We start from the raw sequence: 18518 nt of genomic DNA on the forward strand, positions 1-18518 counted from the left end.
TGCGAAGGAATAGTGAAGTAGCTGAACTAGTTTCTGATGACTTCATGTCCTGTTTTGGTATTTTTAACATTATGCTCAACTTTTTTTTTCTTGACATGCAGCTCTGCATCATTATCAAGGCCCCAGGATTGGTGTTATTAAATTTATTTTGCTGCCATGCTTTTTGCTGCATGGCTTCAGTTTCAATTTACAAGCTAAGCATGTCCTCCAAATATCTATAAAATGACACCATTAGACCACCAACTAAGACTCCCTGATTTTATGTGCTTGTTTTTACACAAGTTTAATGGCATCATATTTTGAGATACAATATGTCAAATTGGATGACTGGCATGTGTTTAAATTTCACCTGCACATTTTGGCTATATGTGTATGTAAGAAGGTTTGATTTTCTTAATACAGCAATGTCCTGGGATGAAATTTGAAATTATGATCATCGGAGATGATCCAACGTGTCAAATTGAATCCAGTGGCCCATACTTACACATGATAGGGGCCCATACTTACACATGATAGGGGCCCATACTTACACATGATAGGGGCCCATGATAGGGGCCCATACTTACACATGATAGGGGCCCATACTTACACATGATAGGGGCCCATACTTACACATGATAGGGGGCTATACTTACACATGATAGGGGCCCATACTTACACATGATAGGGGCCCATACTTACACATGATAGGGGGCTATACTTACACATGATAGGGGGTTGAGATTCTTCCCAGTAGAGACATCACAATAAAAATGTACTTAAAACTTCTGGCTACATTTTAGAGTCCTACATTTTATACTCAAATGTAAAGGATTTGCATAATCTATAAAGTAGATAGATAGATAGATACTTTATTGATCCCCAAGGGGAAATTCAAGTTCTCAGTAGCATACAGATATCACACACAACATACAGGTGCTGGTCATATAATTAGAATATCATGAAAAAGTTGATTTATGTCAGTAATTCCAAAAGTGAAACTTGTATATTATATTCATTCATTACACACAGACTGATATATTTCAAATGTTTTTTTCTTTTAATTTTGATGATTATAACTGACACTAATGAAAATCCCAAATTCAGTATCTCAATAAAATTTGAATATTACTTAAGACCAATTCAAAAAGTTGTTTTAGAAATGTTGGCCAACTGAAAAGTATGAACATGAAAAGTATGAGCATGTACAGCACTCAATACTTAGTTGGGGTTCCTTTTGCCTGAATTACTTCAGCAATGCGGTGTGGCATGGAGTCGATCAGTCTGTGGCACTGCTCAGGTGTTATGAGAGCCCAGGTTGCTCTGATAGTGGCCTTCAGCTCTACTGCATTGTTGGGTCTGGCGTATCGCATCTTCCTCTTCACCATACCCCATAGATTTTCTATGGGGTTAAGGTCAGGCGAGTTTGCTGGCCAATTAAGAACAGGGATACCATGGTCCTTAAACCAGGTAGCTTTGGCACCGTGTGTAGGTGCCAAGTCCTGTTGTAAAATGAAATCTGCATCTCCATAAAGTTGGTCAGCAGCAGGAAGCTCTAAAACTTCCTGGTAGACGGCTGCGTTGACCTTGGACTTCAGAAAACACAGTGGACCAACACCAGTAGATGACATGGCACCCCAAACCATCACTGACTGTAGAAACTTTACACTGGACTTCAAGTAACATGGATTCTGTGCCTCTCCTCTCTTCCTCCAGACTCTGGGACCTTAATTTCCAAAGGAAATGCACAATTGTCTTTCATCAGAGAACATAACTTTGGACCACTCAGCAGCAGTCCAGTCCTTTTTGTCTTTAGCCCAGGCGAGACGCTTCTGACGCTGTATCTTGTTCAAGAGTGGCTTGACACAAGGAATGCGACAGCTGAAACCCATACGTCTGTGCGTGGTGGTTCTTGAAGCACTGACTCCAGCTGCAGTCCACTCTTTGTGAATCTCTCCCACATTTTTGAATGGGTTTTGTTTCACAATCCTCTCCAGGGTGCAGTTATCCCTATTGCTTGCACACTTTTTTCTACCACATCTTTTCCGTCCCTGTGCCTCTCTATTAATGTGCTTGGACACAGAGCTCTGTGAGCAGCCAGCCTCTTTAGCAATGACCTTTTGTGTCTTGCCCTCCTTGTGCAAGGTGTCAATGGTCGTCTTTTGGACAACTGTAAGTCAGCAGTCTTCCCCATAATTGTGTAGCCTAGAGAACTAGACTGAGAGACCATTTAAATGCCTTTGCATGTGTTTTGAGTTAATTAGCTGATTAGAGTGTGGCACCAGGTGTCTTTAATATTGAACCTTTTCACAATATTCAAATTTTCTGAGAATTTGGGGTTTTCATTAGTTGTCAGTTATAATCATCAAAATGAAAAGAAATAAACACTTGAAATATATCAGTCTGTGTGGAATGAATGTATACATTATACAAGTTTCACTTTTTGAATGAAATTACTGGAATAAATCAACTTTTTGATGATTTTCTATTTATATATTTCTAATTATATGACCAGCACCTGTAGTATAAGCAGCAGGCTTAAGCTAAAAACCAAAGTTTGGGCTTTATGTACACTGCTACATCTACCCTTGTAGCTGGAGTAAACTACAGGTTAATAATAATAATAGCCTAGTGTACAAGAAAGAAATAATAATAATAGCGTACAAGACAGAAATGTGTACTGTAAATGCCTTTAATCACACGTTCAACACAAATATAAAATATTGCAAATAGGCTGTTCCCACAAATAACTGCAGTTATGGGACAAAACTTGTATCTGGAGTAGGCCTACATTGCACTCCAAAACAGCAGTTGTGGTTTTCAGTTTTGACACCTGAAATAGGCTAGTAGAGTTTCTAAGGGTTGTGAGTCTAATATGTAAACTTGTAATGTCAAGTTAATAAATGGAGGCCTAGCTAACAAATTTGAGAATTGACCTACTGCTTTGGATATGGATGTCATACTTCAACAGAAATACTTATAAATAGGCTAAGTAGGCTATATGTTTAGGCTACATTTGTATCGTTCCCAATTCATTGATTTTGGATCATGAGCATTGCACCTCAACGATGTCACCCATGGGTTAATGGATTGAGATGAATAACCGCGATAGGCTACTTTAACAGAATGACTAGTAATGTTTAATGTAGGTTTCATGAGAAATTTGGAAGAATTCCTATTTAAAATAGCGTACAATAGGTCCTGACCGGTCCTACAACAGCGCGGGCTTTGTTGCCGGAAGTTGTCACGCAAGTAGGCACATCCACCTGACCAATGAAACTAGTGGATCGTACGTTCTGGCCAATAACTTGTGCAAATAGGCGGGTTTATTGAATTCAGTGAGTGGTGGGCAGCAGTTAAGTGAGTCAAGGAGGCACTTGGGGATCATACATGGATAAAAAGCTATTGGTTCTATCACTGCAACTAACGTTATCGGAAATATTTATATAGTGCCACATAGTTACGTTTTAGATTAAGATGCATCTACACGTGATAGACCGAGAAACTGCAAGAATACTGGTCCCCTAGCCAGGTAAAACCATAGAAAACGTTAGCTTTTGGCGACTGTTAGCTAAAACATTGAACACGGCAGAGGTAGCAAGTTAGCCTGTACGTGCATATGACAGTTGACTGTCAGAGCATCCCTGAATATCAGCTAGCATGTATGTACTTATTAGCCATAATAGTTAGTGCTGGACATTTTCATATTGGCGTCTGTTGTTGAGCTAGATGCTAAGACAACCGGTTATGTTTTGTCAGATTAAACTCGGAGTATACCGTTAAATGAACCTAGCTAACCAGCCAGCTAATGTCAACATTCTGTTTGAAACTACCCCGGTTAGCGAACTAGCTTAATGTGTTTGTACAAAAATGAAGTGCCCACTCAGAATGGTTATATAATATGCTTTTTTCTTCTTATATGTTCGTGTTGAGGCACATTTGAGCTAACGTTAATGACTTGTTGTCGTGACAATAAGATTGACATTTGCCTTTCTAAAGCATGTATTGAGGAGTCCCATAAAAGGAAAATATTAGAGTTTAACAGAGCGCAAGTAATGCTAACCTACATGTGTGTTTTTCCACAGTTTTCTGTGCAGTTGCATTGATACTCGTAGCCTGACTCTCACTACAATGTCAAGCTGCCAACACATCGACAACAGCTGCAGTAGCAGCATCACGGACCTGCTCGGGGCGCTGTGTGACAGCAGCTTGACCGGAGTGTCATGGAAACGACGTGCCCTGGGCGGTATTTCTCGGGAGGGGGTGCGGCGCGCTCTTCGCAGGCGGGCCTATGGCGCTCTGCTGTCCAGACTTTTCCAGGAGAGCTCACCCAAACCTCCCAGCCCTCTGGCCTCCACTCCTCCCAGGAACAAAATGCTCATGATTTCCTTTGACCTACGGGTGACTGGTTGCCCGGAGGATGCCGAGCGACTGGAGGAGCTGCTTGGGAGGCTACAGGACGGTCCTGCCTCTGGCTTGGCTGAGTTGGACTCCATGCTGGAGCTCCTGGTGCAGCTGGCTGGCTCAGTGCCCCCGCCGCCCACTTCCTTCAGCAGGGACTACATGCGGCGTGAGCGGCCAGTGCTGCGCAGGACTCCTCTGGGCGGCTACCAGAGCGAGGAGCTCCAGAGGCTGGAGGCCAGGGCCTGGGCACTGGTCTGCGGGGAGGAGTGGAGCAATCTAGGGGGTCTCTGCAGCTCGGTGGCACTGATGGACGCCCCACCGGGGACCGGACTTCTGGCCTTACGGCAGAGCTCAGAGGTGGAGGAGCGCTTTGAGAGAGACACCAGGCTGTCGCTGTTTGGAGCCCTGCAGCACTCCCGCACCTCAGACCTGGACGTCAAGCTGGACCTGCCTCCTGTGCCCAGCAACGCAGATGTGACCGGCCTGGCTATCAGGGTAGGGGACTGCCCTCCACTGGCCTGCAGGCCTTTTTGAGAGAAATGCCTCAATAAACCCAGCCATCTATCGCTTCTTCCCTCCTTAGGTTCCTCCATGGTTGGACCAGTCTGAGGACGAGGGCTTCCAGTCAGCTTCTAACCTGACGCCAGACTCCCAGTCGGAGCCCAGCACCAGCCCGGAGGTGGACATGTGGGAGGCCTTGCGCTGCTTTGAGCCTGGGAGGCGCCGCTGCTGGGAGCGTATAGGCTGGTAAGATTAGACAGCGCTGCTAAATTGAGACATGGGATTGGCCTTCCATAATGAGATTCTCCTGCTTTAGTGTGAAGTGAAAGAAATGCAAGAATAGCCAACTGAAAAGTAGAAATGGTAGTTTGGATTTGATCAGGCAATGTTGTGTGGAGGCATTGCAATGAATAATAGACCGATATTTCTCACCATGCTGCATTTATTTTGAATACATAATACATAATGCTAGTCATTTGATCAGCTAGTCATAATACATAATGCTAGTCATTTGACTTAGTTTTATGTTTTATCTCTCTCAGTAGCCTGATTCCTCCTGAATTTGTGGGTAGAAAAGAAGTTACAGTAATCACACACTCCTATCTGCTTTTAGTCCTCCCGGCCAGAAGGTGGCGCCATACCTGACCGAGGGGGGCAGGGTGGCCTTCGACCAGCTCTACCGGCTGTGGGAGGGGGAGATGAGGCTGGTGAGCTCCACCCTGACCCCCTCCCCTCTGCTGCCACTGCCTGAGGACTCTCAGACGCAGCTGGTGAAGGATGTCCTCAACGTGCTGATCGGAGTGGCCTCCACCACGTTGCCCCTCAATAAGGTAACTCGCACCTGAGGTCCATCTGCGTGCGTCTGTTGATGTGAGAGAGATAGAGATGGGATGCTAAATGCCCAACTGCATTCATATTTACTAGATATTTTGTAGTGATGGGCAAATGAAGCTTTGGTGAACCACTGAACCACAGCAGTGTGAACCTAGCGACACTAGCTGAAAAGCAAAAAGATGGCCGCCACACATACATTTTTCAACATATAAGTCCTTAGCAAACCAATAGGCTTGTTCGTCTTGCCTGAGTCTGACTTTCGTCTGGCTTTCTACGTAAACGTGATCTTCAGAGGCTAGCCGGGAGGAGCTACAACAGAGGGCAGCTCATCCCGGACAGAAAGGCTACAGTCTGCCTGACGTGACTCGCGGGAGACATCGCGGGAGATATCGCGGAATGTTGTTTGCAATAAACACAGCAGAACTTTCATTCTTACTCATTAAAATGAGCATGATGACTGACGAAATAAATTCTTATGATGTAGTTTAAATAAACCACTGTTGTCATACAGTTAACAGGCCTGCATTGTAGCACATAAATTCAATATCAAGTGTTTTCCCTATATGTGTGTCTATCTATTTAGCCAACAGCAGAAAATAACAGAATATCCAAACGTTTTCAGTAGGCTAGCCTACCATTGTTGCAGAAATCAGGTATAAGAAGGTATCCCTTCGATTTCTGTTTATTTTCGCATATTCCAACATAAGGAAGCAGCATGAGCCTCTAGTCATAATCGTCATGAGGACATTCCTCCCAAATGGCCCTATCACGTCTTTGAACTGACATCATGAGGGCGTGTTTCAGCTCGTGCAGCTCGTGGAAGGCAACTGCAAGATCTGTCTGCAGGCTAAGACTCCCGCGATATTTTAAGGCCATGTGACATGGTGTCACGGTGGTAAGTCCCTCCCTGGCTGACAGAAGTCGGACAGAATTTCTAACCAGTATGCATTGCGTCCATCCCAGTATGCATTGTGTTCAACCCAGCATGCATCACATCAAGTCAGATCTGCACAGATCTGCCGCAAGTCGAACTCCCCTATTATTTTTGGTTACATATACTGGTTTGGGTAAGGACTTTTATGTTAAAAAAATACATGTGGCAGCCATATTGGATTTTTTCATTAGTGTCGCTAGCTTCACATTAGTGTTGCTAGCTAGGGATGGGCAGAACGAGGCTTTGTGAAACAACGAAACGTTCGAAGCAATTGCGCCGGAATGTGTCGAGGTTTCGAAACAATCCGACACGCGTAACTCCATGGTGACATCTAGTGCTTCAGACGAAGAATATAAATAGCCAACATGGAACGCAAGATTTCGTCCACAGCTACGTGGTTCAGTGGTTAACACACTTGCATTCGGCCGGAGCGGCCGATGTTCGACTCCCTGCTGGTGCTTAGAAATTTCAGACTAGTATATGCCTTCAATGATAAGAACATTTTTATATCTGCCAGTTAGATGTTTTGTTATTTCAGTTTCATAGTAGGCTACATTATCCTTTGGAATATGCTGGAGAGGAAAATGCTACAATGGTTTTAAAATGTAGGCTATGCTTATGGCCCAGGGTTTTTTTGGGAACATGTTGTAGGGAAATAAAGGATACATGTGAAGCAGGTTAGACTAATCAGGTACAACATGGGAAAAAAAACAACACATTTTTTGTATGTCAACATACATTTTTATTTAGGAATAACAGTTGTTCTGCCGTCTTGGCATTTAATATGTTTCTTGTTTTTGAATAAACCTCCCCAGCCTTGGAAAAAAATATTTCACAAGGCACACTTGTTGCTGGCATGCACAAATATTTTTTTGCCATCACAGTTAGGTTTGGATAAACCACTCTCCTCTCCTACCAGTATTTCAAAGGGTCAGCTGTTCTTGAAATAAAGGCATCAGTCATATATTTTTTTACTTCTGCTACTATCTAAATATTAACGTCACTAGACTATATCTATCTAAACTATCGCTCACTGTCTGTCTCTAGCCTGTCAATTAATCTATATCACTAACCTATCAATCACAAGAATGCACTATAAATCGCTATATCTCTATGTCGCTATATCTCTCAAAATTTCTCTCCTCACAAAAAACCCACAAAGATAAGATGTGTTTGAATGACTTTTAAGCATTCTGGGACTTTGTAATTTAGATCAAACAGGTGTTTACTCGGGTAATTGGCTCGCGCGGCAAGTGTGCCACCTGTCCAAACCAAATTAAAAACACCACGAAGCCTCACTAAGCCATGGTCACGTGACATGGGCGTTTTGAACCACACTTCGAAACACTGTTCGAAACACTTGCGTTTCGGAAGCTCGACACTGTTTCGAAACGTCAGCTTCGAGCGTCACATCCCTATTGCTAGCTTCATTTGCCCATCACTAATATTTTGTGGTGTGTTGAGTCATATAACACTCAACTTTGCTTTATGCTTTGTGTCCCTGAACATTGTATCAGTGGCCTTAGCATTCATGATGCTCAACTAATTCAGTTATGTAAGCACAATTAAATACATTTTTACAAACACATTTGTGTGAAAACAAATGGAGTGTGGGTTGTTTTTGGATACCAGTGCGTGAAATCTTGAACTAACGCGCCTGGCTAGGATTATCCACAGTCAAACAAAACCAAATGCACAGACATGATTCAAGCTTTTCCTTGTTACCAGTTTATTTTACTGTCAGACCACATCCATCTGTCAGCATATGTGTTGTTGTGCTTGGTTGTTCCGTTATCCAGGACTGTGTGCAGTTTGACGTGCGCCCCGGAGTGTGTCTGTCGGGGGCGTCTCTGGAGAGTGTGTCACGGCTGTTGGGGGAGCTGGCACTCTACGGCACACACTACCTGCGCCTCAGCCACTTCTCCCTTCAGAGCACCCACAAGCGCGGCCTTGTCTTCCAGGTAGCACTGCTAAATGTCACCACACACACACGCCTTTGTCAGGGTTATTGCGTAGCGATAGACTGAGGCCCCCTGCAGCTTGCACAAGCACTGTTCCCTGTCTTTTATGCTTGCAATAACACAGTACAATACGCAGTTTAGTACATCCTGGCAATGTATGTGATCCTGTGTTATTTTTGACTGTGATTTAATTGTTTTGTGCAATAAGGGCTGGATTAAGCACTGTCATTTCAATCTAAATAGATTAAATAAACTTGAATCTAACTCTATCTTTGAAGCCAGATTTTAAGAACAGCAGAAAACTGTTTCGATGTCTTCAAAGAATCATATTCTCGCGATTGCAGAACGGCAGTGGCTTTCCACCATAATTGGCTGTTTGACCAGCACAGTCAACATAGAGTTTAATATTTAACTAATTTGCAATGATTTAGAAAAAATCATTTAGTTGAGTTCATGTAGTTTTCGGGTGAATGGTGACAGCCCAATGAAATTAATTGATGTCACTAGTAGCACTCTGTTGCTGATCCCACTAGCCCCATACTGATTATGCTCTAGAGATCTCACTAGCCCCAAACTGATTATGCTCTAGAGGAGATTTTACGGGCAGCCGTGGCCTACTGGTTAGCACTTCGCACCTGTAACCGGAGGGTTGCTGGTTCGAACCCCGACCAGTAGGCACGGCTGAAGTGCCTTTGAGCAAGGCACCTAACCTGCGTGTTGCGTGTGTTTCACTAATTCACGGATTGGGATAAATGCAGAGACCAAATTTCCCTCACGGGATCAAAAGAGTATATATACTTATACTTATACTTATAGATCTCACTAGCCCCATACTGATTATGCTCTAGAGATCTCACTAGCCCTACTGATTATGCTCTAGAGGAGATCTCACTAGCCCCATACTGATTATGCTCTAGAGGAGATGTCACTAGCCCCATACTGATTATGCTCTAGAGGAGATGTCACTAGCCCCATACGGATTATGCTCTAGAGGAGATCTCACTAGCCCCATACGGATTATGCTCTAGAGGAGATGTCACTAGCCCCATATGGATTATGCTCTAGAGGAGATCTCACTAGCCCCATACGGATTATGCTCTAGAGGAGATGTCACTAGCCCCATACGGATTATGCTCTAGAGGAGATCTCACTAGCCCCATACTGATTATGCTCTAGAGGAGATGTCACTAGCGTATGTGGAGCTCTAGAAGAGATGTCACTAGCCCCATACTGATTATACTCTAGAGAACTCACTAGCCCCATACTGATTATGCTCTAGAGGAGATCTCACTAGCCCCATACTGATTATGCTCTAGAGGAGACGTCACTAGCGTAGGTGTAGCTCTAGAGGAGATGTCACTAGCGTAGGTGTAGCTCTAGAAGAGATGTCACTAGCATAGGTGTAGCTCTAGAAGAGATGTCACTAGCGTAGGTAGGTGGAGCTCTAGAAGAGATGTCACTAGCGTAGGTAGGTGGAGCTCTAGAAGAGATGTCACTAGCGTAGGTAGGTGGAGCTCTAGAAGAGATTTCACTAGCGTAGGTGGAGCTCTAGAAGAGATGTCACTAGCTTAGGTGGAGCTTACATTAGAGGTGAGAAACATGTGAAGCAGGCTACACATCTGCTGCATTCTGCACTCTGTTCATGTTGTCAACATGCTGCATGAAATGTAGCATTTGGGTCAGGCAAGCATGCAATCTCCTCTTTTTAAATCTGAGAAAGATTAATATTGTACTTCGTCCTTCCTGGCCAACATGCACCATAATCTTGTATGGATGCAACTCCTGTTAAATCTCCTCTGTCGGACTGGGATTTGGATTTGCAACTTCATTATCTAGAGGGCTGTCATTTCGACCAATATGTTATGAGTGACGCAATGATACTCAATCCTGACTAATTCTGCTTACACAAAATGTTTGCATCAAATGTATGTCCTGTTGTTTGTCCAGTAAAACTGTGCTGCTTAGCAAGCTATTTGGTCAGGATCTGGTCCTCTACTCATGCTGTCCCTCGTTGCTGAGATCATACTAATGGATATGTTTATGGGTCTGTTTCTGGACTAGGCCTTCACGGGGGGTCTGAGGCGATACCTCCACTATTACAGAGCCTGTGTCCTGAGCACCCCCCCCACACTCAGCCTGCTCACTATCAGCTTCCTCTTCCGCAAGCTCGGATGCCAGCTAAGGTGAGGGAGGGAGGGATGGTGTGTGTGATAGGGTGTGGGGTGAGGGAGGGAGGGATGGTGTGTGTGAGGGTGTGGGGTGAGGGATGGTGTGTGTGAGGGTGTGGGGTGAGGGATGGTGTGTGTGATAGGGTGTGGGGTGAGGGAGGGATGGTGTGTGTGATAGGGTGTGGGGTGAGGGAGGGATGGTGTGTGTGAGGGTGTGGGGTGAGGGATGGTGTGTGTGATAGGGTGTGGGGTGAGGGAGGGAGGGATGGTGTGTGTGAGGGTGTGGGGTAAGGGAGGGATGGTGTGTGTGAGGATGTGGGGTGAGGGAGGGAGGGATGGTGTGTGTGATGGGGTGTGGGGTGAGGGAGGGATGGTGTGTGTGAGGGTGTGGGGTGAGGGATGGTGTGTGTGATAGGGTGTGGGGTGAGGAAGGGAGGGATGGTGTGTGTGAGGGTGTGGGGTGAGGGAGGGATGGTGTGTGTGAGGGTGTGGGGTGAGGGATGGTGTGTGTGATAGGGTGTGGGGTGAGGGAGGGAGGGATGGTGTGTGTGAGGGTGTGGGGTAAGGGAGGGATGGTGTGTGTGAGGGTGAGGGAGGGATGGTGTGTGTGATAGGGTGTGGGGTAAGGGAGGGATGGTGTGTGTGATAGGGTGTGGGGTAAGGGAGGGATGGTGTGTGTGATAGGGTGTGGGGTGAGGGAGGGAGGGATGGTGTGTGTGAGGGTGTGGGGTGAGGGAGGGATGGTGTGTGTGAGGGTGTGGGGTGAGGGAGGGAGGGATGTTGTGGATGGGGGGGGGGGGTCTATTTATCACACACACTTGTGTGGTAGACTATAGTGTGATGAATGTAGACATGCTGCCCTGGAGAGGGGAGCATTGAGTGCCTGCTTGACTGTGACTGACTGCTGCACTGGTGTGCTATCGCAGGTACCTGTCAGAGCTGTGCTGTGTGGATGGAGAGTCCAGTGGGGGCCAGCCAGCCTTCCCTGTGGTGAGAACAGAAGACGCACTGTGTTCTATTCTAATTATCCCTTTGTGAGGTCATGAAGATGCACACACAGATGCGGAGTAGCTCTGTTGCACTATGTGAATTCTTAATGTGATTTGTGTGTGTGTGTGTGTGGATGAGGATTTGTGTTTGTGAGGATGAGGATATGTGTGTGTGTTTGTGTGGATGAGGATGTGTATGTGTTTGTTTGGATGAGGATGTGTGTGTGTGTGTTTGTATGGATGAGGATGTGTTTGTGGGGGCATGTAGTGTGCCTGTGTGCATTTCTGTTTTTTGGTGTTTGTGTGTGTCTGTATGTGTGTGTGTCTGTGTGTGTGTGTGTTTGGCTGTTTGTGTGTCTGTGTGTGTGTGTGTGTGTTAGGGCTGTCAATCTTCTTCCATAACCCAATTTGAATTTCATTCATTATTATTTTTAATAATCAAATTATATTTGAATATTTAATGCTCAAATTTTGCCTATTATTAATATTTACGATGCATCTCTATACACTGTATAAACGGGCTTATGCATTGCCAATGCCACTATAAACGCGTGGTTGACTTGTTATATTGAACAAAAGCTCAGTCTACCAACGATATCTGCAACTTGAGTGGTTTCAATTTCTTTTGCACAGACGCGCACACACACTGAATGAACGCCCATACCACTACCAATTTATTGAATGCCTCTATGTTTGATGACGCCAAATTAGCAAGTATTTCCTGATTGGGGAAAAGTCCATGAACCATTATGCCTATCAGAGAAGTGACAAAAGCACCGGACATAGCCTAGAGGAGGGAGGCAAAAACCTAATTCTTGCCTGCTTTAGCTGCGCGGCTCCTCGTCCTCGGACTGTTTACCTACCTAGCTTGTCAGGGTGTAGCATTATCGGATGTGCACTCACGCTGCTCGCTGCTACATATTCTGAAGATTACGACACTGTTAGGCTAATTGTTATTTTTCCGTTTTCCGATGGAAATCCAAAAATGTTCCACACATCGCTGAAATAGTCAGGAGTGGTGATTTCCGTGGGTGCATCGCCTCTGCCATATTTAGATTGTGCATTAGACGTAACAAAAGCATTTCGTTTTCACATATTCGCTTAAGTTAGCCAACACATAAAAAATTGAATTGAAACTGGCTCTTAAATTCCAATTCAATTCTTGAATTTCACTTGCATTTCAATTGAGGTAGCAAACAGGAAGCAGAATTGCAATTCGAATTGTGCACAACCCTGGTGTCTGTTTGTGTGTGTTGATGTGTGTGTGTCTGTGTGGCTGTTTGTGTGTGTTGATGTTTGTGTGTCTGTGTGTGTGTTGATGTGTGTGTGTCTGTGTGGCTGTTTGTGTGTGTGTGTGTGTGTGTGTGTGTGTGTGTGTGGCTGTTTGTGTGTGTGTCTGTGTGGCTGTTTGTTTGTGTGTGTGTGTGTGTGTGTGTGTGGCTGTTTGTGTGTGTGGCTGTTTGTTTGTGTGTGTGTGTGTGTGTGTGTGTGTGTGTGTGTGTGTGTCTGTGTGTGCGTCCATGTGTGTGTAATGAAGCCTGTCCTCCTCCTTTCCCTCCGCAGGGAGTCAAGTTGCTCTCGTACCTGTACAACGAGGCGCAGAGCAACTGCAGCAATGAGAACTACCCCGTGCTGCTGTCTCTGCTGAAGACCAGCTGTGAGCCCTACACTCGGTTAGTCCCTGTCCTCCCTGTCCTCCCAACCCTCAGCATCCCCAGCATCCCCACTCTCCACATGGATCACAAACCCTCAGCATCCCCAACCCTCAGCATCCCCAGCATCCCCAGCATCCCCAACATCCCCAACCCTCAGCATCCCCAGCATCCCCAGCATCCCCAACCCTCAGCATCCCCAGCATCCCCAGCATCCCCAACCCTCAGCATCCCCAGCATCCCCAGCATCCCCAGCATCCCCAGCATCCCCAGCATCCCCAGCATCCCCAACATCCCCAGCATCCCCAGCATCCCCAGCATCCCCAGCATCCCCAGCATCCCCAACATCCCCAGCATCCCCAGCATCCCCAGCATCCCCAGCATCCCCACTCTCCACATGGATCACAAACCCTCAGCATCCCCAACATCCCCAGCATCCCCACTCTCCACATGGATCCCCAACCCTCAGCATCCCCAACATCCCCAACCCTCAGCATCCCCAGCATCCCCACTCTCCACATGGATCCCCAACCCTCAGCATCCCCAACATCCCCAGCATCCCCACTCTCCACATGGATCCCCAACCCTCAGCATCCCCAACATCCCCAACCCTCAGCATCCCCAGCATCCCCACTCTCCACATGGATCACAAACCCTCAGCATCCCCAACATCCCCAGCATCCCCACTCTCCACATGGATCACAAACCCTCAGCATCCCCAGCATCCCCACTCTCCACATGGATCACAAACCCTCAGCATCCCCAACATCCCCAACCCTCAGCATCCCCAGCATCCACAGCATCCCCAACCCTCAGCATCCCCAGCATCCCCACTCTCCACATGGATCACAAACCCTCAGCATCCCCAACATCCCCAACCCTCAGCATCCCCAGCATCCACAGCATCCCCAACCCTCAGCATCCCCACTCTACACATGGATCCCCAACCCTCAGCATCCCCACTCTACACATGGATCCCCAACCCTCAGCATCCCCAGCATCCACAGCATCCCCAACCCTCAGCATCCACAGCATCCCCAACCCCCAGCATCCCCAACCCTCAGCAACCCCAACCCTCAGCATCCCCAACCCCCAGCATCCACAGCATCCCCAACCCTCAGCATCCCCAGCATCCCCAACCCCCAGCATCCCCACTCTACACATGGATCCCCAACCCTCAGCATCCCCAACATCCCCAACCCTCAGCATCCCCACTATCCACATGGATCACAAGGGCTAATGAGCATTTGGAGCCTGTAGACCAACATTAGTTTTGTCTGTAGACATGTGATTGCTTTGGAGCATCATCTGGAAATTCACATCACACGTCACAAGGATTTAATTAAATGTATTTTCTAATTTAGTCACATAAGTATGTATCAGACATGAGGATTGATAATATTTTAAATTAGAATTGATTTATACTGCAGATAATAGTTAAGTATAGGTCTGGGCTGTTTAGTAACTTGTATTTATGATGTACATTATCTATGACGATGTTATCAGAGATATGAAAGCATAAGATATTGTGCATGCCAAGGTGTGTTGAAGGCCGGTGTGTGTGTGTGTGTGTGTGTGTCTGAGTCTGACTGTGGTGTGTGTGGGTGTGTGTGTGTGTGTGCGTGTGTCTGACTGTGGTGTGTGTGTGGTGCGTGTGTGTGTGTGTGTGCCTGTGTTTGTCTGACTGTTGTGTGTGTGTGTCTGACTGTGGTGTGTGTGTGTGTGTGTGTCTGACTGTGGTGTGTGTGTCTGACTGTGGTGTGTGTGTGTGTGTGTGTGCGTGTGACTGTGGTGTGTGTGTCTGACTGGTGTGTGTGTGTGTGTGTGTGTCTGTGTCTGACTGTGGTGTGTGTGTGTGTGTGTGTGTGTGTGCGTTTGCAGGTTTGTATCAGACTGGGTGTACAGTGGCGTTTTCAGAGATGTGTACGGAGAGTTCATGATCCAGGTGAACGAGGACTACCTGACCCACAGAGGTGAGCATGCGCACCACACATTACCTGAGCCACACACACACACACACACACACACTACCTGAGACACACACACACACTACCTGAGCCACACACACACACACACACTACCTGAGCCACACACACACACACACACACACACTACCTGAGCCACACACACACACACACACTGCCTGAGACACACACACACACACACACACTACCTGAGCCACACACACACACACACACACACTACCTGAGCCACACACACACACACACACACACACACACACACTACCTGAGCCACACACACACACACACACACACACACACACACACTACCTGAGCCACACACACACACACACACACACACTACCTGAGCCACACACACACACACACACTACCTGAGCCACACACACACACACACACACATTACCTGAGCCACACACACACACACACACACACACACTACCTAAGCCACACACACACACACTACCTGAGCCACACACACACACACACATTACCTGAGCCACACACACACACACACTACCTGAGCCACACACACACACACACACTACCTAAGCCACACACACACATACACACACACACACACACACACACACTACCTGAGCCACAGAGGTGAGCATGCGCATCGTGCTACACACTGCAGGCTTCTGCACTCTCTGTGAAAAGTGGAAGTTGCTATTCACTTCTTACCAGTTTGATTTTGCATGAGCAAGACTTGGCTGGGTAGAATTTTTGAAAAATTGAATGACTAGAGCAAAAAAACCCAAAATAAACCTTGCACGTTGGATTTTTCTGATGAAGCTAGGACTGCTGTCTCAGATAAGGTTTAAAGCCAAGTCAAGGACTTGGGTGATTTTGAATGGCAAATCTTGCTTTAACTGTGAAAGCGTAATAGTTATGCTCCTTTTCTTCCTGCTTCCCAATACAGACAAGCATTTCTGGACTCAGGGCTACACTCTGATCTCAAACAACGTTGAGGACTGCGTTCCAGTCTTCTTGAGGCACATCGCCAACGACGTATACGTCTGTGGGAAGACCATCAATCTGTTGAAGATCTGCTGTCCTCAGGTCTGCTTGGCTAGTCTCTCCTTTCTGGCTCAATAGATGCCAACCTCTTACCCTACCATCCGGAATCAGTATTCTAGTGCAAATGCCATGATGAGAAAATAGCTGCAAATAACTCTCCATCTGTTGATGGAGGTCAACTGACTATTCTAGAGCTCAGTAACACATACTGATTAAATGTGTGGCTCATTTTGTTAGGAAGTCGCTTAGAATTAAAATTTTCCGTACAACCAAAAGTTGTCATTCGCCAAAAGTTGTCATTAGCCAAAGGTTCTCATTAGCTTGTTTCCCCCCTCACTGCAGCACTACATCTGTTAGCTTGTTCTCCCCCTCACTGCAGCGCTACATCTGTTAGCTTGTTCTCCCCCTCACTGCAACACTACATCTGTTAGCTTGTTCTCCCCCTCACTGCAACACTACATCTGTTAGCTTGTTCTCCCCCTCACTGCAGCGCTACATCTGTTAGCTTGTTCTCCCCCTCACTGCAACACTACATCTGTTAGCTTGTTCTCCCCCTCACTGCAACACTACATCTGTTAGCTTGTTCTGACTGCAGCGCTACATCTGTTAGCTTGTTCTCCCCCTCACTGCAGCACTACATCTGTTAGCTTGTTCTGACTGCAGCGCTACATCTGTTAGCTTGTTCTCCCCCTCACTGCAGCACTACATCTGTTAGCTTGTTCTCCCCCTCACTGCAGCGCTACATCTGTTAGCTTGTTCTCCCCCTCACTGCAACACTACATCTGTTAGCTTGTTCTCCCCCTCACTGCAACACTACATCTGTTAGCTTGTTCTCCCCCTCACTGCAACACTACATCTGTTAGCTTGTTCTCCCCCTCACTGCAACACTACATCTGTTAGCTTGTTCTCCCCCTCACTGCAGCGCTACATCTGTTAGCTTGTTCTCACTGCAACACTACATCTGTTAGCTTGTTCTCCCCCTCACTGCAACACTACATCTGTTAGCTTGTTCTCCCCCTCACTGCAACACTACATCTGTTAGCTTGTTCTCACTGCAACACTACATCTGTTAGCTTGTTCTCCCCCTCACTGCAGCGCTACATCTGTTAGCTTGTTCTCACTGCAACACTACATCTGTTAGCTTGTTCTCCCCCTCACTGCAACACTACATCTGTTAGCTTGTTCTCCCCCTCACTGCAACACTACATCTGTTAGCTTGTTCTCCCCCTCACTGCAGCGCTACATCTGTTAGCTTGTTCTCACTGCAACACTACATCTGTTAGCTTGTTCTCCCCCTCACTGCAACACTACATCTGTTAGCTTGTTCTCCCCCTCACTGCAACACTACATCTGTTAGCTTGTTCTCCCCCTCACTGCAACACTACATCTGTTAGCTTGTTCTCCCCCTCACTGCAGCGCTACATCTGTTAGCTTGTTCTCACTGCAACACTACATCTGTTAGCTTGTTCTCCCCCTCACTGCAGCACTACATCTGTTAGCTTGTTCTCCCCCTCACTGCAACACTACATCTAGATTGTTCTCCCCCTCACTGCAACACTACATCTGTTAGCTTGTTCTCCCCCTCACTGCAGCGCTACATCTGTTAGCTTGTTCTCACTGCAACACTACATCTGTTAGCTTGTTCTCCCCCTCACTGCAGCACTACATCTGTTAGCTTGTTCTCCCCCTCACTGCAACACTACATCTGTTAGCTTGTTCTCCCCCTCACTGCAGCGCTACATCTGTTAGCTTGTTCTCCCCCTCGCTGCAGCGCTACATCTGTTAGCTTGTTCTGACTGCAGCGCTACATCTGTTAGCTTGTTCTCACTGCAGCGCTACATCTGTGAGCTTGTTCTCCTCCTCACTGCAGCACTACATCTGTTAGCTTGTTAGCTTGTTCTCCTCCTCACTGCAGCGCTACATCTGTTAGCTTGTTCTCACTGCAGCGCTACATCTGTTAGCTTGTTCTCCTCCTCACTGCAGCACTACATCTGTTAGCTTGTTAGCTTGTTCTCCTCCTCACTGCAGCGCTACATCTGTTAGCTTGTTATCACTGCAGCACTACATCTGTTAGCTTGTTCTCCTCCTCACTGC

The 18518-nt window shown here is 46.5% G+C and overlaps 1 protein-coding gene across 1 annotated transcript in view; it reads left to right on the plus strand.

Annotated features, from left to right (window-relative positions):
* The first annotated feature begins 3333 nt into the window (after nucleotides 1-3333).
* The window catches only part of tubgcp6 (tubulin gamma complex component 6), a 44199-nt gene continuing 29014 nt past the window's right edge, over nucleotides 3334-18518 (plus strand). Inside the window, exons 1-10 of the mRNA XM_076272244.1 lie at nucleotides 3334-3511; nucleotides 4065-4878; nucleotides 4967-5130; nucleotides 5498-5714; nucleotides 8452-8613; nucleotides 10675-10796; nucleotides 11708-11771; nucleotides 13334-13443; nucleotides 15304-15395; nucleotides 16327-16466. Of these exons, the coding sequence (XP_076128359.1) occupies nucleotides 4111-4878; nucleotides 4967-5130; nucleotides 5498-5714; nucleotides 8452-8613; nucleotides 10675-10796; nucleotides 11708-11771; nucleotides 13334-13443; nucleotides 15304-15395; nucleotides 16327-16466 (1839 nt within the window). The 5' untranslated portion in view covers nucleotides 3334-3511; nucleotides 4065-4110. The remainder of the gene's footprint in view (nucleotides 3512-4064; nucleotides 4879-4966; nucleotides 5131-5497; nucleotides 5715-8451; nucleotides 8614-10674; nucleotides 10797-11707; nucleotides 11772-13333; nucleotides 13444-15303; nucleotides 15396-16326; nucleotides 16467-18518) is intronic.

This window comes from Alosa pseudoharengus, unplaced genomic scaffold (assembly GCF_046254945.1).
Source record: "Alosa pseudoharengus isolate Yale_2024_CS ecotype anadromous, Long Island Sound unplaced genomic scaffold, YU_APseudo_1.1 YU_APseudo_1.1_scf_10, whole genome shotgun sequence".
NCBI lineage: Eukaryota > Metazoa > Chordata > Actinopteri > Clupeiformes > Clupeidae > Alosa > Alosa pseudoharengus.